We start from the raw sequence: 27,412 nt of genomic DNA, 5'->3' as shown, positions 1-27,412 counted from the left end.
CTAACAGTGTGGAAACTTATATTGGCTTAAAAAGCTACATTTGGAGATGAAATAAACCTGTCACAGAAAACACTTATTAATATTTTACTGATACTTATAATAGTCACTTGTGCTTTTTTTTTTTTTTTTTTTGTAGCCTGATCCAGAAACATTCACTCTCATTCAGATCAGGATTATTATCATTAGCTAAAACTAATATATGTGTGTGTGTGTGTGTGTGTGCGCGCGCATTTCAGCTTTCATTCAGATACTTGATGTACTAAAATAAACTAAAAATATATAAATAGACGTCTAACACATTATCTAAAATATGACAGAACTTTCAGGAATATATTTACTGAGAAAAAAAAATAGAGACGTGTTTAATATTTATTTTACCTGGTGTGTGTGTGTGTATAATTGTGTATAATTTTCAGTAAAATGTAAAATTGTTGTGGAACGAAGTGTCATAATTCACAAATGTGATTTTGATTGTTCATTGACTTAGATGCTTGTTCTGAAGTAATAAAATAATTATATAATTGATGCAACAAATGTAATTGTGCTAAAACATCTTGCATATCTGGGTCAGTGGGATTTTTATTATTTTTTGCAAATATATACCATCTATTTCTTTTCAGTCAGACTGAAAAGAGGTCAAGAGTTCAATCCAAGTGAAATTTTAATCGGATTGGAAGGAGCGGTGTGAACCTGAAATAATCCGATTGCTAGGAAAAAATGAAGCAAGATAATTTTGTGTGAAAATCACAACTTGGTCCTTACTTCCTGTAGTGAAGAGATCCACTGCACTATAGTGCGTCCTAGTGGTGAGCACAAATACCCTGACATGTTTCAGAGATCACAGATTTATTTATCAGACTCTAAAACTACCAGACAGTGAAGTAACACACACCACACAAGCACTTTTATCATTTTGTTTTATTGGAAGCAAGTTGTGTGTGATCCTCAGTTCACTACAAAATGAATTCAACTCTTCCATCACCAGCAACTACGCATGACAAGTTCAGGACTATGAGGCGAAACAAGAATAAAAACTTTATACAGTATAAACCACCCAGTTTTTAAAAATAAAACTGTTAAAAAGAGACTCAAAGCACTGAACCAAATGGAGATGAGCGATGACTTCTGAAGGCTGTGGGAGTGCAGGCTTCACAGTAAACAGGAAGGAAGCTGGATGCGGCTTTAATCGTCTCTCTGTTGTTCAGGGCAGTGTGTGTGTGTGTGTGTGTGTGTGTGTTTGGGCGGCTCATCGGATCCTCTTCTGCTGTCGCGCTCGGTAGATGTCGTGGATGGGAGGTGCGATCGATCCTTTGTCTTCCTCCTCGTCTGAGTCAGCGTTAGGCCTCTTCAAGGACTTGTTAACCACAGCGTGGTTCTCCACAGGTCCGTTTCCTTCGCTGCTCATCTCCAACTGCTTCCCCGTGATCAACTCTACAGCAGCATCAACCGCTAGAGACAGAAGCAGAGCGCCATTCATCACCTTCACATTATGTTACTTACATGCCCAAAACATTTATTAAAGAGTGAAGCGTGTAATTATTCTGTTGTTCTTTTTAAACAATAATAGCTTTAATATTTTTTGCTAATAATGAGAATCTATCAAAAGTAATAAGAACCACATTATATTACCTTTATTAGTTGTTAAATAAGCCACTTTCTATTCTTATTACTATAATTCCAAAATCTATTTTTAGTATATAATATTATATTACCACCGTTCAAAATATTTTATTGGTAAGATTTTTCAATGTTTTCAAAAAGCCTTCGGCTCATCAAGGCTGCAAAAAAAGGTTATAACAATTTAAATTAACTAGTTTATCTCATTTTAAGAGGCAATTTAGTTCAGTGATGCAAAGCATTATTACTTCAGTCTTCAGTGTCACATGATCCTTCAGAAATCATTCTAATATGATTTGCTGCTCAAAAAACATTCAATTTAATGCATCACCGCTTGTGAAAAACAACGACAAATCTTACTGAAGAATATCATTTTAATTTGAAACAGTTATAACTCTTAATGTGATGATATTCTGTGATACTTACTCTCTGGTAATACACATCTTCTGAGAGACTCCATCAGCTCATCGACCTGCACAAAGGGACCCTGAAAACAAACACACACACACACACAAACACACACGATCACACTGCCTTGAAGTCTATGTTTAAATATCTTAAGGATATCTTATCTGACATGCTACGGTTTAGTCAAAAGCATGTAAAAGAAGGTGTTGAACTGACTGTAAAACAGCCGGGAGGAGGCAGCAGCTTCATGAGGATGACAGCAGTCGTAGGGACAGGAAACACTCCTCCAGGAACAGGATGCAGGCCGGGAGCTGTCAGGACACATCACCAAACTTAGCAAAGTGCACACAATCACCTCAGAGTAAGAACTGCACAACTGGGAATGATTTCATGACACGTCATTTTCCTCTCACAATTATGACTTTTTATGAATTGAGACAAACTCAGAACTGAGATACATAAAATCACAAATCTGAGAAGAAAAGGCCAAACTTTGAGATAAACAGTTGCAATTAATTACCTTAAAAAAAAGAGAATTAAAAAAAAAAAAAAAAAGAATTGAGGACTGAAAACTCAAAATTCTAAAAAAAAAAAAAAAAAAAAGGATATGTATACTGTACTTGGAATTCCAAAGGGAGAAAAAGTCAAAATCTAAAAAAATTAATATTTGGGATGAAAACTCAGAATTCTAAGAAATCCATTTAGAATTGAAGATCAAGAAAACTTCCGATTGCGAGAGAGTCAGAATTGTGGGCTGTTAAACTCAGAATTCTTCGAAATGTGAGAACTGTGGATGCACATTTGGAATTCCAAGGGGGAAAAAAAATTCTAAGAAAAAAAAAAAAGACAAAATTCTGAAAGGCAGAATAATCCGAGTGGGCAGAATCCAGCTTCCACGTGATCTAGACGTCTCGGAGTTGAATGTTAATGTATGTGAGGTGCTGATACTCACGGGCCAGATGACGTGGCTGGAAGGGGATCATCTGGCTGGTGTCAGGTTTGGGATACTCAGGTTTGCGGTCGGCCTCGTCTTTCAGCGCAGGGGTGGAAGGAGTGACCACCGCCTCTGGCATCAGTGCTGCGTATTTGGCACGAGACACGTCCTGCCAATCAACACGTTCAGATGATAAGAGGATTGTCGTATTTAAATTATTGATGTACTTCATACAGTACAAACATTCATATCGTTATGGTCAGTCGCTTTCTTGAATGCTGTTTCTCTGCACTGGCATTCTTGTTGTGTGTTTGTGTCATTGACCGAGAAGTGCGCAGAATGATCGTGAATGATTCAATTTCCTGTCGTACCTTGTAGCCGAGGGCTTTGAGCTCACTGGGGGAGCAGGGATATAAATCCATGAACTTGTATCTGTCCACCAGCAGAGCCGTCTCCTTCCCTTCATACTCGTCTTTAAAGGCCACGAAACGCCTTCGCTCAACCTTCAGGATACTGGCCAAGTCTCCAATGTTGCTTTCAAAGGCCAAGAAGCGTGCCCAGATTTCCCTGTCACATCAAAATCACACGTTAACATTACAAATATTCTCCTTTTCACATTACATTTAACCCTGGGTTAAAGTCACAATGAAATGGAAACAGTGAGAGACGTTTTGTTCTATATTGTGGTGGGGTTTTTTTTGTGTGTTTTTTTTTAGAGCAGGGATTGTTCTACACATTCGTTGTTGATTGGTTGATTGATGTTGAGATGTGGGCTGGACGATCAAGCTAGAAGGTTTAGATTAAAAGGCAAAAAACAATATGTGACCCTGGCCCACAAAACCAGTCTTAAGTGTCAATTTCTCAAAATTGAGATTTACAAGTGCTGGTCATATAATAAGAATATCATCAAAACGTTGATTTCACTAATTCCATTCAAAAAGTTAAACTTGTATATTATATTCACATTCAAATGTTTTTTTCTTTTAATTTTGATGATTATAACTGACAACTAAGGAAAATCCCCAAATCAGTATCTCAGAAAATTAGAATATTTTGAAAAGGTTCAATATTGAAGACACCTGGTGCCACACTCTACAGTCTTGGCCAAAAGTTTTGAGAATTACATAAATATTAGTTTTCAAAAAGTTTGCTGCTAAACTGCTTTTAGATCTTTGTTTCAGTTGTTTCTGTGATGTACTGAAATATAATTACAAGCACTTCATACGTTTCAAAGGCTTTTATCGACAATTACATGATATTTATGCAAAGAGTCAGTATTTGCAGTGTTGGCCCTTCTTTTTCAGGACCTCTGCAATTCGACTGGGCATGCTCTCAATCAACTTCTGGGCCAAATCCTGACTGATAGCAACCCATTCTTTCATAATCACATCTTGAAGTTTGTCAGAATTAGTGGGTTTTTGTTTGTCCACCCGCCTCTTGAGGATTGACCACAAGTTCTCAATGGGATTAAGATCTGGGGAGTTTCCAGGCCATGGACCCAAACTTTCAACATTCTGGTCCCCGAGCCACTTAGTTATCACTTTTGCCTTATGGCACGGTGCTCCATCGTGCTGGAAAATGCATTGTTCTTCACCAAACTGTTGTTGGATTGTTGGAAGAAGTTTCTGTTGGAGGGTGTTTTGGTACCACTCTTTATTCATGGCTGTGTTTTTGGGCAGAATTGTGAGTGAGCCCACTCCCTTGGATGAGAAGCAACCCCACACATGAATGGTGTCAGGATGCTTTACTGTTGGCATGACACAGGACTGATGGTAGCGCTCACCTTTTCTTCTCCGGACAAGCCTTTTTCCAGATGCCCCAAACAATCGGAAAGGGGCTTCATCGGAGAAAATGACTTTGCCCCAGTCCTCAGCAGTCCATTCACTATACTTTCTGCAGAAGATCAATCTGTCCCTGATGTTTATTTTGGAGAGAAGTGGCTTCTTTGCTGCCCTTGTTGACACCAGGCCATCTTCCAAAAGTCTTGGCCTCACTGTGCGTGCAGATGCGCTCACACCTGCCTGCTGCCATTCCTGAGCAAGCTTTGCACTGGTGGCACTCCGATCCCGCAGCTGAATCCTCTTTAGGAGACGATCCTGGCACTTGCTGGACTTTCTTGGACACCCTGAAGCCTTCTTTACAAGAATTGAACTTCTTTCCTTGTAGTTCTTGATGATCCTATAAATTGTTGATTTAGGTGCAATCTTAGTAGCCACAATATCCTTGCCCGTGAAGCCATTTTTATGCAACGCAATGATGGCTGCACGCGTTTCTTTGCAGGTCACCATGGTTAACAATGGAAGAACAATGATTTCAAGCTCCACCCTCCTTTTAACATGTCAAGTCTGCAATTCTAACCCAATCAGCCTGACATAATGATCTCCAGCCTTGTGCTCGTCAACATTCTCACCTGAGTTAACAAGACGATTACTGAAATGATCTCAGCAGGTCCTTTAATAACAGCAATGAAATGCAGTGGAAAGGTTTTTTTGGGATTAAGATAATTTTCATGGCAAAGAAGGACTATGCAATTCATCTGATCACTCTTCATAACATTCTGGAGTATATGCAAATTGCTATTATAAAAACTTAAGCAGCAACTTTTCCAATTTCCAATATTTATGTAATTCTCAAAACTTTTGGCCACGACTGTAATCAGCTAATTAACTCAAAACAACTGCAAATGCCTTTAAATGGTCTCTCAGTCTAGTTCTGTAGGCTACACAATCATGGGGAAGACTGCTGACTTGACAGTTGTCCAAAAGATGACCACTGACACCTTGCACAAGGAGGGCAAGACACAAAAGGTCATTGCAAAAGAGGCTGGCTGTTCACAGAGCTCTGTGTCCAAGCACATTAATAGAGAGGCGAAGGGAAGGAAAAGATGTGGTAGAAAAAAAAGTGTACAAGCAATAGGGATAACCGCACCCTGGAGAGGATTGTGTAACAAAACCCATTTAAAAATGTGGGGGAGATTCACAAAGATTGGTCTGCAGCTCGAGTCAGTGCTTCAAGAACCACTACGCACAGACGTATGCAAGACATGGGTTTCAGCTGCCGCATTCCTTGTGTAAAGCCACTCTAGAACAACAGAAAGCGTCAGAAGCATCTCGCTTCAAAAAGGACTGGACTGCTGCTGAGTGGTCCAAAGTTATGTTCTCTGATGAAAGTAAATTTTGCATTTCCCAGACTCTGGAGAAAGAGAGTAGAGGCACACAATCCACATTGCTTGATGTCCAGTGTAAAGTTTCCACAGTCAGTGATGGTTTGGGGTGCCATGTCATCTGCGTGTTGGTCCACTGTGTTTTCTGAGGTCCAAAGTCAATGCAGCCGTATACCAGGAAGTTTTAGAGCACTTCATGCTTTCTGCTGCTGACCGACTTTATGGAGATGCAGATTTCATTTTCCAACAGGACTTGGCACCTGCACACAGTGCCAAAGCTTCCAGTACCTGGTTTAAGGACCATGGTGTCCCTGTTCTAAATTGGCCAGCAAACTCGCCTGACCTTAACCCCATAGAAAATCTATGGTGTATTGTGAAGAGGAAGATGCGATATGCCAGACCCAAGAATGCAGAAGAGCTGAAGGCCACTATCAGAGCAACCTGGGCTCTCATAACACCTGAGCAGTGCCACAGTCTGATCGACTCCATGCCATGCCGCATTGCTGAAGTAATTCAGGCAAAAGGAGCCCCAACTAAGTATTGAGTGCTGTACATGCTCACACTTTTCATGTTCATACTTTTCAGTTGGCCAAGATTTCTAAAAAATTCTAAAAATTTCTAAAAATCCTTTCTTTGTATTGGTCTTAAGTAGTGGCGGGCATAGATAATTTTTTTTAATCTAGATTAATCTCACTGTGATCTTGAAATTAATCTAGATTAAAATGGCTCATTCGAATTCTGCCGAAGGCATTCAGAATATGTGTTTTACCCAAATAAAATTGACAAACAGTAAGTCTTTGAGAAGGGGTTTATCAAGCTAGGTGGTGCATTAGAAAAGGGGCTCATCTCCTGTTTCCAAAATGCATCACAAAGTGGTTGAAAAAGCTGTAAACTAATTCCACATTGCACAAGGTGCAAACAACCTTACACCTGTTACACACATACTCCGTCTGCAGTGCGTATGCTTTGCATTTTTTTTTTTACGCACCCATGTTAACGGATACCAGTTGCGTTCCAGGAGCGTTGCGTCTGCAGCAGTGCAGCGATCATTTACGTGCCAAGTAGCGGACTGTAAACGCGTCCCATGTGAAAGCACATCGAGTCCGTGCTGCACCACATACGTAATGCACAAGGACTGCATACGCACTGCAGACGGAGTATGTGTGAAAAAGGCGTGAGCAGGGCCGTAGCTGGGGTCAGCGGGGACCCGGTAGAGGTTTTATCCAGTGGGCCCTGTTTGAAATTGTTTAATTTGTATGTTCGTTTATTTTTATTTATTTGTGCTATTTACACAATGTTTAAGTTTTTTTCAGGTTTGTAGGTGTCAAGGTACAGAAACCAAATAATTAAATGTAAAATAGCACTGGATAGTCTTCAATGTAAAAATTAAATATACAGTACAATAAAACCTACATTTATTCAGACACTTTCAACATTTCTCACATTATTACAGTTTTGCTATATATATATATCAAAAAATTATATCTGGTGTCTGAATAATTTTTGGTTTGACTGTTAAAAATACAAAGTAATTCAGTCAAGAGCAGTGAGTGATTTTCATTTTCATGGATTAACATTACAGCAGTTAGTAGCTAAATTAGGCGCGGTCACTTTAAGAGACGATGAATGCATCCAATATAATACACATCCCATTTTTTTCCCTCAACTGTTTACTTTCACTTAAGAAATAAGAGTTTTTTCGAGCATAATTTCCAAGGTGGATATTTTGACATATTTTGTATGTATTTGTCGGCACAAGAGCAAAAAAAGGAAATTCGATGTTCAAGTGTTTTGAGACGCCTTTCTCTCAATCTGCGTGAGCCCTGAACACCAGAACACCGCGAGTACTGAATTGGGCTCTTTCACATCTTTTTGTTTGTTCAAACTGCGATTTGTATTTGTTCGTTCAGGTGCAGGAGGGACTTCGAGGAGAACTTCGCAGAAGAGAGCTCGGTTCAGTGTCGCTGTCCGTGATACGCGGCTCTCGATCTCTCCACACCGAACACAGCGCAAGAGTAACCAGCTCTGTTCAGCTTTTCCGCGTATTGTGTTTGGACGCTTTAATGTTTAAATCGACAAGCGGTAAGGCTTAAAAACACGTGAAAAAGATACGCTTTTTGTGACGATGCGCAGCAGTGGCCCGTCAACTGTCCGGAGCATCTTTTTAGGCTGGCCTCAGCCAGTCGGTTATATAAAATATCAAGGTGAAAGTCATCATAGCTTGCTTAGTATAGACCCAGCTCCCAACCCAACTCTGAGAATAGATTAACGGCGATATTTTTTTTTATCGCCCGATAAGAGTCTAACGTTAACGCCGATTACGGCCCACCACTAGTCTTAAGTAATATTCTAATTTTCTGAGATACTGAATTTGGGATTTTCCTTAGTTTTCAGTTATAATCATCAAAATTAAAATAAATAAACATTTGAAATATATCAGTCTGTTTGTAATGAATTAAATTAATATACAAGTTTCACTTTTTGAATGAAATTAGTGAAATAAATCAACTTTTTGATGATATTCTAATTATATGACCAGCACCTGTATACATCATCTGAAAGCTGAAAAAAATCATCTTTCCATTGATGTGTGGTTTGTTAGGAGGACAATATTTGGCTGAGGTACAACTATTTGAAAATCTTGAATCTGAGGCTGCAATAAAATCTAAATATTAAGAAAACTGCCTTTGAATTTGTCCAAATGAAGTACATGATCTTTATTTACCATCCTAATGATTTTTTGCATAAAATAAAAATCTATAATTTTGACCCATACAATGTTTTTTTGGTTTAATTGCTAAAAATATACCCCAGCGACCTAAGACTGGTTCTGTGGTCCAGGGCCAAATATGTAAAAATTTTCATTTTTTTCTTTCAATTATGAAAAATTTGCACACTCTGCAAGGGCTATGTAAACACGAGCACAACTGTATTTGTTTGCAAATCTTGTAAGTTGTAAAATGTACATAAACATTCATGTCAAAGCACATTATTTTTTAATCCAATTGAGAAAAGTCAGATTCAGACAGTTCCTTGCTTCATTTTTTTCCTAGCAATCAGATTATTTCAGGTTCACACCACTCCAATTGAAATTTCATTCGCCGTCGACATCTCTTCAATCGAACTGAGCTATCAATTCATTCACTAACTTGTGTGAAACATTAAATGGTAATGAGTGTTAGTCCAAAGTTACAATAATTCAGACTTGAGCAATTATAAAGTGTCAAACGCCTAGAAGATTGTTAGCAATACTTAAGAGCAATTTAAAATAAATAGATGGTATATATATATATATAAAAAATAAAATGAATAAAATCTCACTAACCCAGATTTCTCAGAGGAAAGACTGCCGGACGTCAGGACTCTCTCAAACAGGACTCTGGTGTTGTTGTCCTCTGTGAAGGAGGGAAGGGCAAATAGCTCAATAATTCATTGTCATTTTTAAAAACTCATTCATAGCCAAGTGTTTTACTTCTCTTCTTTTTTGGTAATAGCCTAGCTACAAGATAAACACGACCGATGTTTACTGCATGGCAAACACTGTCTCCAAGCTATCTGCTAGGGCATGTCAATAATATGCAATCTCTCAAAGCTTGGGCTGAAATAGTTTTTCTCCAGTGTTTCACCCAATGTGTTACAGGCTGGATGAAATGTGACAGGCCAGTACAGGTGTAATAAATGTCACAGATTGTTTGGAAGCAGATTAAAAGGACCAGACGTGTGGATGGAGGGAATGGGGTTCTTACCATTTAAGTGAGAAAGGTAATCAATGTACGCCAAAATGTATTCAGGAATGTCACCGTATTTCTTCAGTCCAAGCTCAAATATCTTAAAGGCCACAGATTTGTCCTGTCGGCAGAGGAAAAGACATTCAGATACAGTTTACAGACATAAAGAGTCTTCTCAAATATTTGAATGGTGGTGTTAATATAAGAATCGTGGTGGTGAAGTTACCTTGCTGCAGTAGTACTCCATAAGAGCAGCGGTGACATACACATGATGCCGTGTGCGAGGGTCCTCTCTGGCCTTCTTAAAGATGGTGCGTCCAGACTTGATGCCTTCAGCTCTTCTGGCAAATTTCATGTACTGGATATAGACCTGAACAATTCAAGAGCACCGAAGGTCAGTCTCTCTTTACTCACCATGAAAACGAGGAAATCCACAGATATTTCTGCTTAGCTATTCAAAATCATTTCTGGAATCACTCAGAAATCAGACACACTAGAAGATTTTACTCCAGAGCAGAAATTGTATTATTATTATTTGTCCATCGCAGGCATCTGTCTCCAAAGAGAGCTGAACTCACCAATGTAGGGTCAATATCTTCTATGGCCAGGAGGCGGTTGTAAATACTATGAACTTTCTCATGCTTCATGCGACTCTGTGAAACACAGGTTCAAAATATAAATGGACAAAGGTCGAACTGTCAGATAACAGGAGAAAACATTAGTTTTCATCATTTCAGATATTTAAAAAATATTTTATTTCAGCTAGTAGTCAAACTAAAAATAATAAAATAAAATTACTAAAAACGGCAAATATAAAAACGATGCATTTCAGCGATACTTAAGTAACACTGGTCACAAGCATAGGTTAACATCCACATCTTCATTATTAAGAAACTGAAGTTAACCATTCTTACAAATGCAATAAAAAAAATAAAAAAAACAAGTCATTTCCATTTCTAAGTCTTAAAGACAAAGTATAACCTATTTAATAGTAAAGGTAAGACAAAAGAAAAGACGTAGAAAACTGATTAAACTAAATTCGGACTCTTTTTGGTGCAAGAGACCTTGACTAACATAAGCAGACTTCATGGAAGATCTTAATGAAGCAAAAGTGTAGAACAGGTCCTTTTATAGATAAGAACAGCTCAGGTCATCCAGAGACCTCTAACCTCTTCATAATCTGCAAAAGAGAAATACAGCAGCATGTTCTTCTTGAGCAGAGTTCCTATGGCACGCTCGTAGATGTTAGCAGCCTCATCACTGAACAGCTTGGCATTGTTCATGTCCTGAATGAGGAGATCATGAGTGAAATCAGATTAGCATGCAAAAGCAGCCAAAAAAAAAACTAAAAAAAAAACTAAAAAAAACTAAAAAAAAACCTAAAAGCAGCCAAAGAGAATCTATTTTGTAACTGTGTTTAATGTCCATCACCAGCGGTAAAACAGTGTTTATATAAAATGATTTGCAAACCAACCCCTTTTTCTGCAAGCAGTTTGCTGGACTGTTCCAGGTACTGGGCAGCTTCGTACCAGATGTCCGGGTGATGGCCGAGCACCAGAAGGCACTGCTCATAGGCGAACATCACTGCAGGTGACAAATAACAAATACTTTAAAATCTCCTCCATCCATCAGCCTGAGACTAAACTCTACCAGAGAGGATCTTGCAATGCACTTCGGTCCATTTATGTTTATACTGTTGCAAAATGTAAACTGTAGTATTGCACAGCTCTGTATTTAAAGATACGCATGTTATACTTGCATAGGCTAATACAGTGGGGCTCGAAAGTTTGGGCACCCCTTGCAGAATCTGTGAAAATGTGAGTAATTTTCAAAAAATAAGAGAGATCATACTAAATGCATGTTATATTTTATTTAGTACTGTCCTGAGTAAGATATTGTACATAAAAGATGTTAACATTTAGTCCACAAGACAAAACAAATGCTGAAATTCTTAAAATAACCCCACTCAAAAGTTTGGGAACCCTTGGTTCTCAATACTGTGTGCTGTTACCTGATGATCCACGACTGTCTTTCTGTTTTGTGATGGTTTGTGCATGAGTCCATTGTTTGTTCTGAACAGTTAAACTGAGCAGCGTTCTTCAGAATAATCTTTAAGGTCGTGCAGATTCTTCAGTTTTCCAGCATCTTTGCATATTTGAACCCTTTCCAGCAGTGACTGTATGATTTTGAGATACATCTTTTCACACTAAGGACAACTGAGGCACTCCAACACAATTATTAAAAAAAGATTCAAACATTCACTGTTGCTCCAGAAGGAAACAAGATGCATTAAGATGTGGGGGGTGAAAACTTTTGAACATGATGAAGATGGCCAAATTTGTCTTATTTTGTTGAAATATGATTTTTTTCCCATTTAGTTCTGCCCTTCGTAAGCAACAGAAGATACTTGTATGTTTCCCGGTACACAAATTAAGTACAATTTACCTTGATCTTCAAATTCCAAAAGTTTTCACCCCCAGCTCTTAATGAGTGAGTGATAAGTGAAGTGACATTCAGCCAAGTATGGTGACCCATACTCAGAATTTGTGCTCTGCATTTAACCCATCCGAAATGCACACACACAGAGCAGTGAACACACACACACACTGTGAGCACACCCCCGGAGCAGTGGGCAGCCATTTATGCTGCGGCGCCCGGGTGCATCGTGTTTCCTTCTGGAGCAACAGTGAATGTTTGAATCTCTTTAAATAGTTGTGTTTGAGTGCCTCAAATGTCCTCAGTGTGAAAATATGTATCTCAAAATCATACAGTCACTGCTGGAAAGGGTTCAAATATGCAAAGATGCTGGAAAACTGAAGAATCTGCACGACCTTAAAGATTCTTCTGAAGAACGCTGCTCAGTTTAACTGTTCAGAACAAACAATGGACTCATGCACAAACCATCACAAAACAGAAAGACAGTCGTGGATCATCAGGTAACAGCACACAGTATTGAGAAACCAAGGGTTCCCAAACTTTTGAGTGGGGTTGTTTTAATAATTTCAGCAATTTTTTTGTATGGTGGACTAAATGTTAACATCTTTTATGTACAATATCTTACTCAGGACAGTACTAAATAAAAAATAACATGCATTTAGTATGATCTCTCTTATTTTTTGAAAATTACTCACATTTTCACAGATTCCGCAAGGGGTGCCCAAACTTTCGAGCCCCACTGTATATATATAGCAAAACTCAAATGCATATTTGCTAAATATAAACCATATTAACGTCCGGCTCTAATCTTTGCAATTATATTATACGGCATGAAGATATTATAAACATTAGCATCATGTTTTTTTGTAAAGCTGCTCTAATATGAAGACTGTTGTAAAATAAACCAGATGTTCTACACAGGACTAAACTCATTATTTATGAATCTTCCTGTAAGTCACCTCTCTTGGTGATGAGGGTCTGATCTTCTGTACGCAGTGGGTTGCTCTTCTCCCATTGGATGTATTTCTTCCACATCTCCACCTGCTGGGCCTCCTGTGGGGAGTTCTGGGGCGGCACCGAGGGGGCGTTCCTGTCCAAACCCTTCATCACCGTCTCATACTCCTGAACGGGGTTACAATCACACCGTCAGCACAGAGAAATACTTCTACTACTAAAAACTACTATTGGTGAGTCCCATCATACACTTTAACCAGTGCAGAACTCACCTTGGCGACTCTCCTGGCGTTCATGTAGTCTCTGCTCCGGTCTTCAATCATCTTTTTGGCCAAGTGCACGTTTATGCCCTTTATAATGGAACAACAGCTATTTATGGACAGCATGTGCAGATTACAACCAAGTGAACAATAGAAAGATGAAGATGACTTGCAGCAATCCTAACAAATCAGAATTCACCCTGAGTGTCCTGAACCAGAATTACACATCCATTCCTAATTTCTCACCTCTTCATACTTGCTGTAGTCCCTCCAGAGTTGCTCGATGTTAATCATGGGGTTGACGCAGCCTCTCTGATACACGCGTCTGACGGCTGTGATGCGCTGGTTCTCAGCGAATGACCCCACGGCCTCTCTAGAGACCAACACGGAGAGCCCTTCAAATGCCTCGTCTACCTCTTTAATGACCGTGATATTAGTTTTGAAAATATCAATGGTGTACTCACACTCCTTTGAGGAAATTGATGTAATCCACCCAAATCTAAGAGAGGGAGAAGAGTTTAGAGTTGATGTCCATAAACACGTCAGGATAGAACGAAGTGTCGAAACGCTCACCTGATAGGACATGATCTCCATCCCAATCTTATCCAAGGCAAAATCATAAGCCTGTGCCATCTTTTCCCTGCCAAAGGACAGCACATTGTAAGCATTTCAAGCCACTTTATAAGTATGTGTGACAAGAAAACATACAACTAACAATGCACAAGAAAGTGACCAAGTGATAAAACCATCAACCAATAATGTGCAACTTAAAGTAAGAGTAGGGCTAAATCAGAAAATAAATAAATCAGGTCCAGAAAAAAATGCTTTTAACCAGACATGATGGTTTGCATAGTCAATTCAAAGAATGGACCTATTTTCTACATCATCTGTTTTATTCTTTTCTTTAGCATTAAAATAATTTCTCTCTAGATTTTGAATCCCAGATTGAATTGTGTTCTCAGAGCTTTTTGACCTCTCTGTATATTAATGTATTATCAATCACCTTCTTCTCTAGATCACTAGTTTAAAGCCATATAAACACAACTGTGTCACATACTTATAGCTGGGCAGTTTCCCTTTGGTTTCCCGTACATACGAGAGGTAGCACTTCCACAGGTCAATGTGCAGGACCTTCATTAAGCACCTCTGAAATAACTGAGCAAGAGAGACACAATACACAGCACATAAAATTACACTACCGCCTCACGCACACACACTTAATTACAGCAACAAGCCTTAAACAAATCGTACAGACTTAGGATAGAGAAAACACATGCCAGAGTCAACTAATTCTAGATTATGCTCCAAAATGACATCAAAATATACTGACGTTATAATTATGATGCTCACACTGATCATTAGATGGCACTTCAATATAATCCTGGATGATTAATATCCATACATCATGGCATTTGCATGGAAAAGAATACCACGCCCTAAAAACCACAGTAGCACCATGGTCTTTTTGTGTTACCGTTTTCATTAACGAAAGGGTCAAAATTGACCCAGTATGATCAAAAAAGACAAGAATCATGTCTGTAATCTGCTTTTCCTCATTTTATAATGTCTGATTGCTGGATTTAGAAGAGCAAACAGGATATTTCAAGTCAAGCAGAGTGTTATTTTACTTCATTATCATCTTGAGGTTTACTCTTTCCCCTTTACTTTTGAGGACCCAAAGTGGTGATCTAGAGAAAGCTCAGCTTTCATGGTCTCACACCTGTGAATCAGAGTAATATCACGCGATCGGTACATTCGACATGTGGCAAATGCTTACCTTTTCAACCTTGTCATAGTTTTTAGCCTTGATCTGTGGACACATTTGAAAACCAAGATTATTGAAAAGTGATGGTCTGTAGAAAGACAATTTCTCCACACAAAAACACTTTAACGTCAACAATGTGACATTCACACAACTCTGCGTAATATTGTCAGTTAACTCCATTTATTAAAAACATGTGATGCTGCATATAGTGACATGATTCACTAGAGCTTGTAGAATCTCATATTAGGTGCGTGTAGACAGGCCACAAAGCAACCAATGGGTACTGGGCTGAGCATTGTGTTTTAGTAAAAATATACATTTTTGGAGTGCATAGTCCTGACAAAGCATCGACTCTATAAGCTGCATCTGAAGCTTTTACAAGCTCCTGTTTTTCGCTCGGTAAGTAAGGTGAGTTGGTATCGTGTCATATGAAATATCACACTCAAATGACGACGATAACTTACAATACAGGCTTACTCAAGTTTATTTCTCTTATTCAAAATCCTCCAAGACTATTTTTTTTATTCGTCACAGAGGTTACAAACAGTGTTGCCAACTAATCTTCAGAGAAAGTTGCTAAAGGAAGGTTGATTTGTTGCTAAAAGACGATGTGATGTTATTTCTCGATGACGTCATTGCGTAATCACAACGCAAAACTGTCACATTAAATCTCAGCAAAAAAAATATTTTATATATGTTAATTTAAATTTTTGTAAATATGCATAATATAATATTCAAATATAAATAACTATTTCAAATACATTGCATTATTCATCAGACATTTTTGAATGATTACAATTAACAAAAATTTGATAGATCGTAAAAAACTATAAATTCTACACTTTTACAACAATTATGCTTTAAGTTGTGTTTTAAGTAGTTAATACTCTGAGAAAAAATCTGTGTAATTAAATTACACAGTAACTGATGAAACAATAACAGGTACACGTGACTAACAAAGAGCAAAATAAATGAACAATTATTAAATTATTATTATTATTATTCAATTCAACGATTGAAATAGCAGCTAACTCAATTCCTGTGATGTGTGTACTGTGTAGGCATCTTTGGTTTCCTCTTCTGTTCTGATTTTTTTGTCTGAGTCACTCATCAAGAGTTGCCAAATAAATAAAAAGAAATTGCTTAATTTGTTGCTAGGTTCTTTTGAAAGAAAAGGTTTCATAGGGTAGTCTGAAAAGTTGGTAAATTTAGCAACAAAATTGCTAAGTTGGCAACACTGGTTACAAATCAACATTTAATCATTTTTGTAGTAACATTTAAACCTCAAATAAATTATTTGCTTTAAATAGGAGCCAATAATAAACTGCAAAACGTTGCATACTGTGTATCATAAAACACACCAAGAAAATCTTGTATCATTCCTCACCACTACTTCATACACAGAAATAAAACTTCAAGGCTCAACAATAAGGATTTATCTCTGCTGGCATGACAAAATAATGAATAGCTTTTTTATGAGTCAGACATTTTTCATTCAACTCGAACAACTAGCCTATAAAGTCAGTTCTAAAAAGAAGCTTTTGGGATGGGATAAGAAAATAAAAAAGGTAACTGCAACTGAACTCACACAACTGAGATATTAAACTAACATAATGCAATTTTTTACTTTTTTTTATCAGAAATAAAAATAAACTTGCATGTCTGAGAAGAAAAGTCAGTATTGCAATACAAACTTCTTGCTATTGCAAGAAAAGACTTGTGAAATAAAGAGTTGCAATTATATTTTTGCAAGTTTTCTAGTAGCAGAAAAACAATTGCAAGATGTAAATTTAGAATGCAAAAGACAGGAAAAGGACGGATTTCTCAGTTTATATCTCGCAATAATTAATATCTTGCAATTCTGACTTTTCCTTTGACTTGCTAGAAAAAAAGTTGGAATTGCTAGTATAAAACTTTTTTTAATCCTGTGCAGAAATGGGCTTGCTTGGCTATAAATTCATAAACATGCTTTACAGTGCAAACCATGTTATTTTTAGTATTCAGTCTATTCCAGGAAATTTTTCTAAGTCTTTTGCTGGTCATTCAGACAATTTCCTCCACAAAATCTTCATTTATTAGCCAGTTAAAATAATGATTTGCAACAAATGTTTAATAAATCAAAGAAATCTAGATGTTTACATTTGCAAGGCATAAACATATCATGGCATGCATGATTTAGTAGTGAACTGATAGGGCAAGTGATTCATGAACTTCTGCATGTTTCAGTATTCTGATGAAATATAAATGCATTCCTAAAGACAAACAGCAGTTAAGTGTGAAACTTCTCCCATGTACTCAAATAACTGGCGCAAATGATGAGAACTGATTTTAAACATTTAGTCAAATCATTTGGAGAACTGTGGTATAAGACCAGATGAGCGAGAGCTTGCAAGAGTGAAGCGGATATATAAAGACCTGAAACTTAAGTCAGAGCAGATGACATGCATTGGCAATTTTCTCCAAATATCACTAAATGTTTCAGTGGTACAGAAACTGTAGGATTGTGTGACTATTGTGTTGAGCCATCATTTTTTTTAAATAGATTACCAAAAAATTATTGCCCATTGTCAAACAGACCAACTGAAGCATTTTCACTGCTAACAATATAAATGCCAAATGCAGATTTCTTTTAGTTGAATTATGTTAATTCTTAATTGTCAGTGCAGGTGTACTATACTACATTCTAGTGTAGCAACATTAGAAGAAGCAAAAACTTTGTTAACAGAAAACGGATCAAATTGTTAACATTAGATAATATGCCAGTTGTTAACACTTAAAGGATAGTTGACCCAAAAATGAACCTTTATCATTTACTCACCCTCATGCTGTAACCTTACTTTCTACTATAGAACATAAAAGAAAAGTCAAAACATTAAACTGTTTTCCCTCCATACAATTGCACATGCCAAACAAAAAGATCTTTTAAAATGTCTATTTTGTTCCACAGAGGAATGTCATACAGGTTCAGAATGACGTGAGATTTTTTCATTTCTGGGTTAACTAACCCAAAGGCCATTTCAGATAATCTCCATGGTCCTTCATAGCGTTAAATCGCATTAATATCCTTGAGATCAGCTGTAAGAGGCAGCTAGCAGTGTGTCTTTGCTCCAGGGCAAATGGTGAGAGCCTGACATACTTAACCAACCACTCAACAGCTCCAAATGAAATCAAAACTCAGCATGATTCAATGTGAAAAATACTGGTACTGAGGCAGAATGGCTCTGGGGCACGATCACTGCGGGACTTCCGTCTCCACGCCTCGAATAGATGCACGCATGCACACACACTCACTGACACACATTACAATGCACATTACAACCACACGCATTTTATTACAGGAGTGGTAAAAAGAACAGTTTGGTCAAAACCAAGCAGTTTTGACTAAGGCTGGAGAAGCTTGAAGAATAATCAAACAGTAATTATTTTCATGATTGGAAATACTCAATCATACTGAAGGTTATCTGATCCAGATCAGTGCATAAACACCCAACTCATTTGTTCTTGATTGTTCGAATATCCACCTTATTTTTGACTTAAAGCGTTAGTCCACCCAAAAATGAAAACTTGGCTGCGTTTTACTCACCTCAGAGGCATCCTAGGTGTATATGTCTTTCTTCTTTCAGACGAATCCTGTCGGTGTTATATTAAAATTGTCTTTGATCTTTCAAGCTCTATTATTGCAGTCAGTGGGTGTTGCATTGCTTCAGTCCAAAAGAGGTTAAATAAAAAGTGAAGTGACATTCAGAAGTGAAGTGAAGTGACATTCAGCCAAGTATGGTGACCCATACTCAGAATTTGTGCTCTGCATTTAACCCATCTGAAGTGCACACACACAGAGCAGTGAACACACACACACACTGTGAGCACACACCCAGAGCAGTGGGCAGCCATTTATGCTGCGGCGCCCAGGGAGCAGTTGGGGGTTCGTGCACCTAAGTCGTGGTATTGAAGGTGGAGAGAGAACTGTACATGCACTCCCCCCACCCACAATTCCTGCCGGCCCGGGACTCGAACTCACAACCTTTCGATTGGGAGTCCGACTCTCTAACCATTAGGCCATGACTTCCCCTAAAAAAGAGCCCTTCCATAAAAAAATAGTGCCTTACATGGCTCTGGGGGGTGAACAAAGGCCTCCTGTAGTGACTTGACGCGTTTTTGTAAGAACAATAACCATAATTATAATGTATTAATCACTAATCTAGCTTGTGCCAACAGTTGTACACAGAAGCAGCATGATGTATGGAGGTCAGCTCTGCACCAGTGACTCTCGTGAAAACCAAAGTTTGTTTACAGGATCAACAGAAGCTAAGTTTCCTTACTTTAGCAAAAGGAAAACCAGTCTCCTCTTGGCTTATATCAAAATCCTGACATTTTTCTTTACAAATCCTAATTAGTGACCTTTGTTTTGTTTTGTTCTCTCTGCTGTTTCTCCCTGTGAATCACTTCGGAGCGGTGCGTATGCACAGCGCTGACCTCCATACGTCATCCTCCCGGAGCTGCTTCTGTGTACAACTGTTGGCGCAAGCTAGAATAGAGTGATTAATATGCTTTGAATATGGATGTTTTTCTTACAAAAACACATTGAGTCGCTACAGGAGGCCTTTACTCACACCCCGGAGCCATGTGAGGCACTTTTTTTATGGAAGGCTTTTTATTTAACTTCTTTTGGACTGAAGCAATGCAACACCTGCTGACTGCAGTGATAGAGCTTGAAAGATTGAAGACAATTTTTTATATAACTCCGACTGGAATCATCTGAATGTGGAAAGTCGTGAAAGAAGAAAGTACACCTAGGATGCCTCGGGGTGAGTAAAACACAGCCTAGTTTTCATTCTTGGGTGAACTAACCCTTTAAGAGAAGCCTGGATGTCCAAGGCTTCCGGTGTCCTTGACTTCCCGTTATTTATGCTGAACAAATAGTCTGTTATGTTTTTTTTTTTTTTCACTATGACAATCATAAACACTGATTTGTAGCACTTTTACTGTTTATAGCACTTCGTTATTCTAGTTGTTTAGTGTCTAGTAAATCTGAAAGCTTGCACATTTAAAGAAAAACAGCATTGCAAAATAAAGTGAATACTACCTCAACTGTGTATAAGGAATCACATGAAATATAATTTTCAGACCCTTATAAGGTAAAACCAAGGTGATAACACCAAAAATTGGTTTACGCTTAGCAGGTTGGGGAGGGGGGGGATTTGGGGGAAATCACAATTGGGGATCTGAAACTATGAAAACTGATGACCCTAGACCACAAAACCAGTCTCAAGTCGCTGGTGTAAATTTTTAGCAATTTCCAAAAATTATTGATTTTTCTTTTATACCAAAAAAAAAATTAGGATATTAAGTAAAGATCATGTTCCATTAAGATATTCTGTACATTTTCTACTGTAAATCTCAAAACTTTGTAATATGAATTGGTAAGAAATCATTTGCACAAACGCAAAAGCAATTTTTTCAATATTTTGTTTTTGCACCTTCAGATTCCATATATTCAAAAGGTTCATCTCTGCCAAATATTGTCAGATTCTAATAAACCATACATCAATGGAAAGCTTATTTATTCAGCTTTCAGATGATGTATAAATCTCAATTTCAAAAATACACTTAGGACTGGTTTTGTGGTACACACACACACACATTTATATATAAATAAATAAACATAGCTCTCTTTAATTATTTGGACATACTATCCACGGTGAGGTCCCTCTTTGGAGAAAAAAAAAAAGGTGGATATTCGATTGGAAATACAATCCTAACTGCCCCTTCACTAATATCCATCCCAATTGCATTTTATCTTTTGGATGCAGTAATGATTTAAAACTGTTGAGACTGCAAATCAAAATTGGCGCAAATATAAAAGTGATAATTGAACGGAATGGTTTGAAACTTTTCTACAATGCATTCACAATATTTCTGCAAACTGTTTCAAAGAGATCAAGTTCTTAAAGCAAATGTAGGTTATTTTATTGATATTATACATATTTCTTTGGGAATGAAGCCTGATTGTTTTGGATTGGAAAATGAGAAACTCTTCTATGTACAGTGTTTCACTACTAATTCACCAAATTTTTGGGGGGTAATTTCCTTCATAACATTATATCAGGAAAGAGCAAAAGCTTATTTGAGAGAATGGTGGATGGCAACGTTGGCAAAGGTGGGATAGGTCAATGTTTTAAGGTGGGGCAAAAGGTCAACGTAATGATCAACTAGGCAGAAAGAAGAATAAAATCATTACAACCACCCACCAAAATTGCGTAAGTATTAAAAAAAATATAGTGACATTCAGCTTTCTTAGTGATATTACTACATTTATACCCAGATAAAAAAAATTGTCAATTTAACGGGCCAAAAAAAAAAAAAAAAAAAGATACAAACGTAAGTGACTGCACTAGTTAATGTAAGTTAGATTAATTAAACGTGTGCACCTAAACGTTACATGTAAGATACTTACCATTACGATAATTAATCGGTTCCTAAACCGCACAACTACATATTACATTTATAATGCTTTTTTCCTCCATATTGCCTTAAAGAAATACCTTGAAATGTGAAAGCATGTGGCCAGGTGTTGCATTTTTTTGTGGCAAGTGTGAACTTGAAAAATACCATATAATTAGCCTCATGATTTAGACAGTCTAGTTAATGTGAGATCTAGTGTGAATACTAGACTACGACTCGCGTGTATAAAATGGAATGAAGGACTACAGAAAACCAGACACTAATATGGACAAAATCTTGAATAATTAACCACAACAACCTCAAAGAAATGACACAGGAGGCAAGAAATTGACACAAGTAATAAAGGCTAAAGCACTCCAATACCATTAAAATTGTTTTAATGCTGTTGCAGATGAAACATGCAACAATATCACCTCATAAAACTGAAAAGTAGAAGGAAAAGAATGACTTGAGAAAAAACTATGAGTTTCCCTTAACTCCCTGAGATTATCTTGCATTGTTGGTGTTGTGTGAATATCACATTGTCGATCAAAATGGACAGATTGAAAAAAAATATTTAATTAAAATAAAGTATAACCTCGGCTTCAATGTATAGCTTCCAGAATCTGCCCGAGCTGGGAAACTGGGCGACAAGTCGCTCATAAGTCTTCCTTGCTTTGTCTATGGGTTGATTCTAAAAGAAGTAAAATTAATTTACATACAGAATCATAATGATACGTCCCAAAGATCGTTTACATGAAACAGCATCACGTATGCTGTCAGAGACCCTCCCGTTCCCTCCCAAAACACGTTACCCCGGGGTAGAAAGGAATGCAACCCTGTGTCACTAAACCTGTGCTTCACGAATCAGTATGCTCCAAGCGTCCAGGTCATATGGATTTTCTTCCAACTTCTTCTCTGCTTTCTTCACCTTCTCTGGGATGTACTCCGCCGCCTGTTGGAAGGGAAACAGAAACGTGAAATATGAATGACATGTGCAACACACGACACAGGAGAAATCAGTGCACATATTCATATTTTGGAAATATAGGTTAACCATGAGCCGAACTGCTATGGTAATGTTCTCAATCTATGACCATGAGGTAATGCAAACCTCTCACATTAGGTTCAAGTCTTTGGCTCTCTAGTAATATAAAACGGATGGTGTAAACCAAGTTGGTCTAATAAAAATAAAAACATTTTAAGAACTTAAAACCACCAAAAACACGTTTAACAACAAAGCTATTAGCTGAAATACAACTGTTGCATGTCGAAAGCTGCCGTTATAAAGAACATTTTCACACAAAAAGCCAGCTTATCTTTAAAATACTTAAAGATAAAGTCTCATTTCTCACTCAGCATGCATCTTGATATCAGTAAATAACTAACTCTGGGTAAAAGTCACAAACAAAGGCATCGTGGCGTTGCGGTCGCCATTCACCTGAGACATTACAGCATTACGTCAACATTTCTCTCTTCTACTGTGTCCACAAACACACTTATTACAGTCCTGCTGTGTAAACACTCGACGCAATCCGTGATAGACGAAATGTAAACACGTAAACATCGCCACAACAGTCCTCTTCAGGCTCGACAGTTATAGGCCGCGAACACGAGCACTTGATCTCAGACACTCCACAGATGTCTTTACTTTACCTGGTCCGGGGGAGTTTCGGTGGACATGGTTGAATACGAGTGCAATCCGAGTAAAGAAACGTCGACTGCTCTACTATCACAAACAAACTAAGCGCAGAGCGTGATTACTGCAGCATTGTTTATTTGTGCTGGCTCTTTGTGCGGCCGCTCGCCTCGCACCGCGCATTAAAATGGCAGCAGCGACTGCCAGCGAGCGGAGCCGTTGAGCCACGCCCAACGGAAACGATTAACTTCAAAATAAAAGCCGCCTGAAATTTAATCGACTGGTCGTTAATAATAATAATGATTATAATACATTCGAAATATGGTTAAGCATTGAAGTACTAAGACTTCTCAAAAACAAATGTTTTCCTTCAAGTCACTTCTGTAGGCCTGTGTGTCATGTTTTAATCACTAGCTTGTTTGGAAGGGATGCTGTTTAGTCTACATTTAATATAATACCTTCATGTAAACAGACAATTCTCCATAATACACATGAGTAACCTTATTTACTTTTCATTGACACAAATTGCATCTATATGTTTGTTTATGTATTTTCAAAATCACTATTTTGTTATAAAATGAAAAATATATTCCATTATGTCACTATTCAGTCAGATATAAAGTATTCCAGTACAACCAATGTCCATTTTCACATTATGTTCACAAATCGATTTAATATCACATTGTCAGACTATTTAATTATTATTATTTTTTATCAAATATATACAATATATGTGTATGCGCATTCTTCAAGCAGCAGTCAGCATTCCACGAATATTCCATTAGAACGTCACACTAATGACGTCACACAATAATGATGTCACAGCCGGGGCACTATTATTAAAGTCCACAAGCCACATTGATCTAGAAATTGGACATTTACTGTAATTAGTGCTGGATTATAGTGGCTTGTGATAACAATGGCTTGTGATAATAGAGTTCAGTCAGACAATTACCGAGAACTGGCTTTTGCGGCCCATCTAGCTGCACAACTTGCTGTACCACAGCTGAAGGATGTCACTTTTCAGTCAGTCATCTGCAACTTTATGTGGAATTTGACAGAGCAGTATGTCTTTTTTTATACTAGTGTAATTATATTATATTATATTATGTTTTATACTGTTCTCTTTTAATATAATGATATTATCCATCTATCCATTTTACAATCTGCCTATGTAGGGTCTATTCTATTCTATTCTATTACATTATATTCTATCCTATCCAATTCTATTCTATTCTATTCTATTCTAAACTGCTTCTCTTATCTAGGGTATATTATATTATATTATATTATATTATATTATATTATATTATATTATATTATATTATATTATATTATATTATATTATATTAACAATGGTCTATTTTTCAGAAATCTGGAAGTGACACAGGCAGCATTAAGCTTCCCGGTAAGTTTACTTTTCCAGATTAATTAATATGTGTACTGAATGTATGCAGATAAAGCTGGATATATTTATAGTAGTTGCAAATTAAAGTTACTGTATTAATTCATGCTGTGATAGGGAAATCTGTAAGGTTTAAATTGATACATATATTTTTTTTAGTTAGAACAGGAATTAAGTACATTATGCATTTGAAAGTGATAAAAGTGATAGTGAAAGTGATGTGACATACAGCCAAGTATGGTGACCCATACTCTGAGGTCATGCTCTGCGTTTAACCCATCCAAAGTGCACACACACAGCAGTGAACACACACACACACCATGAACACACACCCAGAGCAGTGGGCAGCCATTTATGCTGCGGCGCCAGGGGAGCAGTTGGGGGTTCGGTGCCTTGCTCAGTCGTGATATTAAAGGGGGAGAGAGAGCGCTGGACATTCACTCCCCCCACCTACAATTCCTGCCAGCCCGAGACTCAAACTCACAACCCTTGGATTGTAAGTTCAACACTTTAACCGTTAGGCTACGACCTCCCCTGAAAAAGTTGTGGGTATGTGTGTGTAACGCCAGCTAGTCCATGGATGATTGCTTTTAACGTAGGATGATGCTTTTACTCACATGTGACTTGCATAAACATATTTTGGTATAAACATTTACTTTGAAATGTAGCCCTGTGAAAGAGAAATGATTCGGGCTTACAAAAGCAAATGATCTAGGGATCTGAATATATACCCTAACCGTAACCTAACATTAACTTAAAGTGTAATGCGTAACAAGACCTAAAACTCATTTAGCTTTTTTCCTCACAGTTCTCCAGACAGCAAATCTATCAAATGCTGACTTCCATTGTAACATCAGCTGCCACAACTACAACTGATTTAATATCAAAACTATCTACGATAGTAGGAATGACTCCGTCTGCAATTGTGAACTCAAACAGGCCATCAACGTCCGCATCCACTGAGGATAATCATCTGGACACATCAGAAAGACCAGTGATCCTGAAAATGGAACAACTTCCATATGTGTATCCACTTGAATCTCTTTTTGGGATCACGGTGGATGGTCTCCTCAGCAGCGCTGACTGCGATTTCAGCGACTCTCTGGATGAAGACAATTCGCATTCCTCTGAGCTTGCTGGTATTGTGGTGGAGGAAGTTCTTCACCGGGTGAATGTGGTGATGCACAACAGCGTCCTGAAGATCAACGCAGCCTCGTCACCATGCATCGTTTACTTCCGCCCTGACGATTCCTGCACTGATATTGGGGAGTTACTGATCAGTGGTGTCATCCGGAAGCTGAGTGCTTTACATTGTCACATCTCCCGCGCAGTGGCCACGACTGCCATTGGCACGGTTCTTGCAGCAATAGAAGGAAAACTCCCATGCCCTCTTAGCCCGAGCCATTGGGTGGAGGTCACAAGCAATGTAATTGACTTCATTGTGGAGGATGTCATTAGTGCCTGGTCGAACAATCCCACTGCAGCATCCAGAACATGGGAAGCCGGGCATGTCCCAGTTCTGAGGCCGACTTTTGAGGCAACTGAGGGAGGAATGTCACTCATCCTGCTGGAATCAAATCATCCCTCAGGCAGTGGCAGGACAAAGACCACCTTATTTGATTCACTGATGACCGCTCTATATATGTCGAAGTGCAGCGGTCACTTCAGCTCGCAGGACAACAGTTACGCAGCTTCAGAGCGTCTGCATCAAAGATTTGCAGATTTAATGAACTGCATCTTACGATGCAAGACGAGTGTCTCGAAGGAGGTCAGAATGGTAGCTATAGACTTTCTACATTATTTTGTGGAGGAACTCGTGCAGCGGCTTTTTGTGTGCTCCGCTTTCCCCCATCCTGCGATGCTCCCTGAAAATACTCCAGTAATGCCCTTCATCATCAAAGAAGAGGATTTCGGTCTGACAGTGGTGGATCATCTGACAGAGCTGCTGGTCAGTCAAGTTTTCGACTTGCTGGCAAAGAGATTTCCATCAAGTGAATCTGTCAAGACTGAACAGAAGGGTCATGATGTGTCAATACAGGAGAATCTACCAGAATTGACCTTCAGAGACAAGTTAAAGATGATGAAATCAAATGTCCTTAAAAAGGTAATTTCTCCTCCATATGAGTGTGCTACCTAATATCTGTGCTTATTTATTGAAATAAAGTCTGTTTTGTCATTTGTTTGCAGTTTAAGAATCCTTTCAGATCCAAGAAGGACAGCAAGAACAAAGATGATGATGAGGAAACATTAGAGGAGAGCACAGATAGAAATACAACAGCTCCAGAACCCGAAAAGCAGAAGTCATTTTCAGGGTTCACGGTTTCCTTTTCCATGAAAATAAAGTATCTTACATGATTTAAGTACGCAAGTGCTTTTTTTTTGCCTAGAAAGAAAACATTGCTACTTGAGGTTGCAACAGCAACAGGAGCCCTAATCACTGAGATTCATTAGAGATCATTACTGCTCAAATGTCCTTAGAAATTTGCAAATGATGTAAAAGCAAGCCGTTGGGTTCACATAACATCTGCAGAAGTGTGTGTTGTTGCGTGTGTGTGTGTGTGTGTGTTGAACACAGACACCTTGGTGCACTCTCTTTCTCTGTTTGTAATTCATGCATTCTCTATATTTATATATAAAGGTTTATGTGCATATGTATTTTTGC

The 27,412-nt window shown here is 38.0% G+C and overlaps 2 protein-coding genes across 2 annotated transcripts; one reads left to right on the top strand and one right to left on the bottom strand.

Annotated features, from left to right (window-relative positions):
* Positions 1-1,228: 1,228 nt before the first annotated feature.
* On the bottom strand, positions 1,229-23,545 carry cstf3 (cleavage stimulation factor, 3' pre-RNA, subunit 3). The gene is made up of 21 exons (XM_059506016.1): positions 23,363-23,545; positions 22,560-22,661; positions 22,305-22,400; positions 15,278-15,310; positions 14,558-14,655; positions 14,074-14,140; positions 13,965-13,999; positions 13,747-13,873; positions 13,513-13,590; positions 13,246-13,408; positions 11,325-11,434; positions 11,020-11,136; positions 10,429-10,503; positions 10,077-10,220; positions 9,869-9,971; positions 9,448-9,517; positions 3,331-3,526; positions 2,978-3,128; positions 2,242-2,336; positions 2,044-2,104; positions 1,229-1,449 (listed from the first exon to the last, which is right to left on the bottom strand). Exons 1-21 carry the CDS (start codon positions 23,387-23,389, stop codon positions 1,247-1,249), a joined length of 2,151 nt encoding a protein of 716 aa, XP_059361999.1. The 5' UTR covers positions 23,390-23,545; the 3' UTR covers positions 1,229-1,246.
* Positions 23,546-24,046: 501 nt separating this feature from the next.
* On the top strand, positions 24,047-27,105 carry LOC132101152 (uncharacterized). Its single transcript, XM_059505866.1, has 4 exons — positions 24,047-24,410; positions 24,717-24,753; positions 25,559-26,854; positions 26,938-27,105. The coding sequence occupies exons 1-4, from the start codon at positions 24,265-24,267 to the stop codon at positions 27,103-27,105; spliced, it is 1,647 nt and encodes a 548-aa protein (XP_059361849.1). The 5' UTR covers positions 24,047-24,264.
* The last annotated feature ends 307 nt before the right edge of the window (positions 27,106-27,412 follow it).

This window comes from Carassius carassius, chromosome 23, assembly GCF_963082965.1.
Source record: "Carassius carassius chromosome 23, fCarCar2.1, whole genome shotgun sequence".
Taxonomy (NCBI): Eukaryota; Metazoa; Chordata; class Actinopteri; order Cypriniformes; family Cyprinidae; genus Carassius; species Carassius carassius.
Note: the sequence above shows the minus strand (reverse complement) of the source record. Positions and strands in the feature narration are given on the sequence as shown.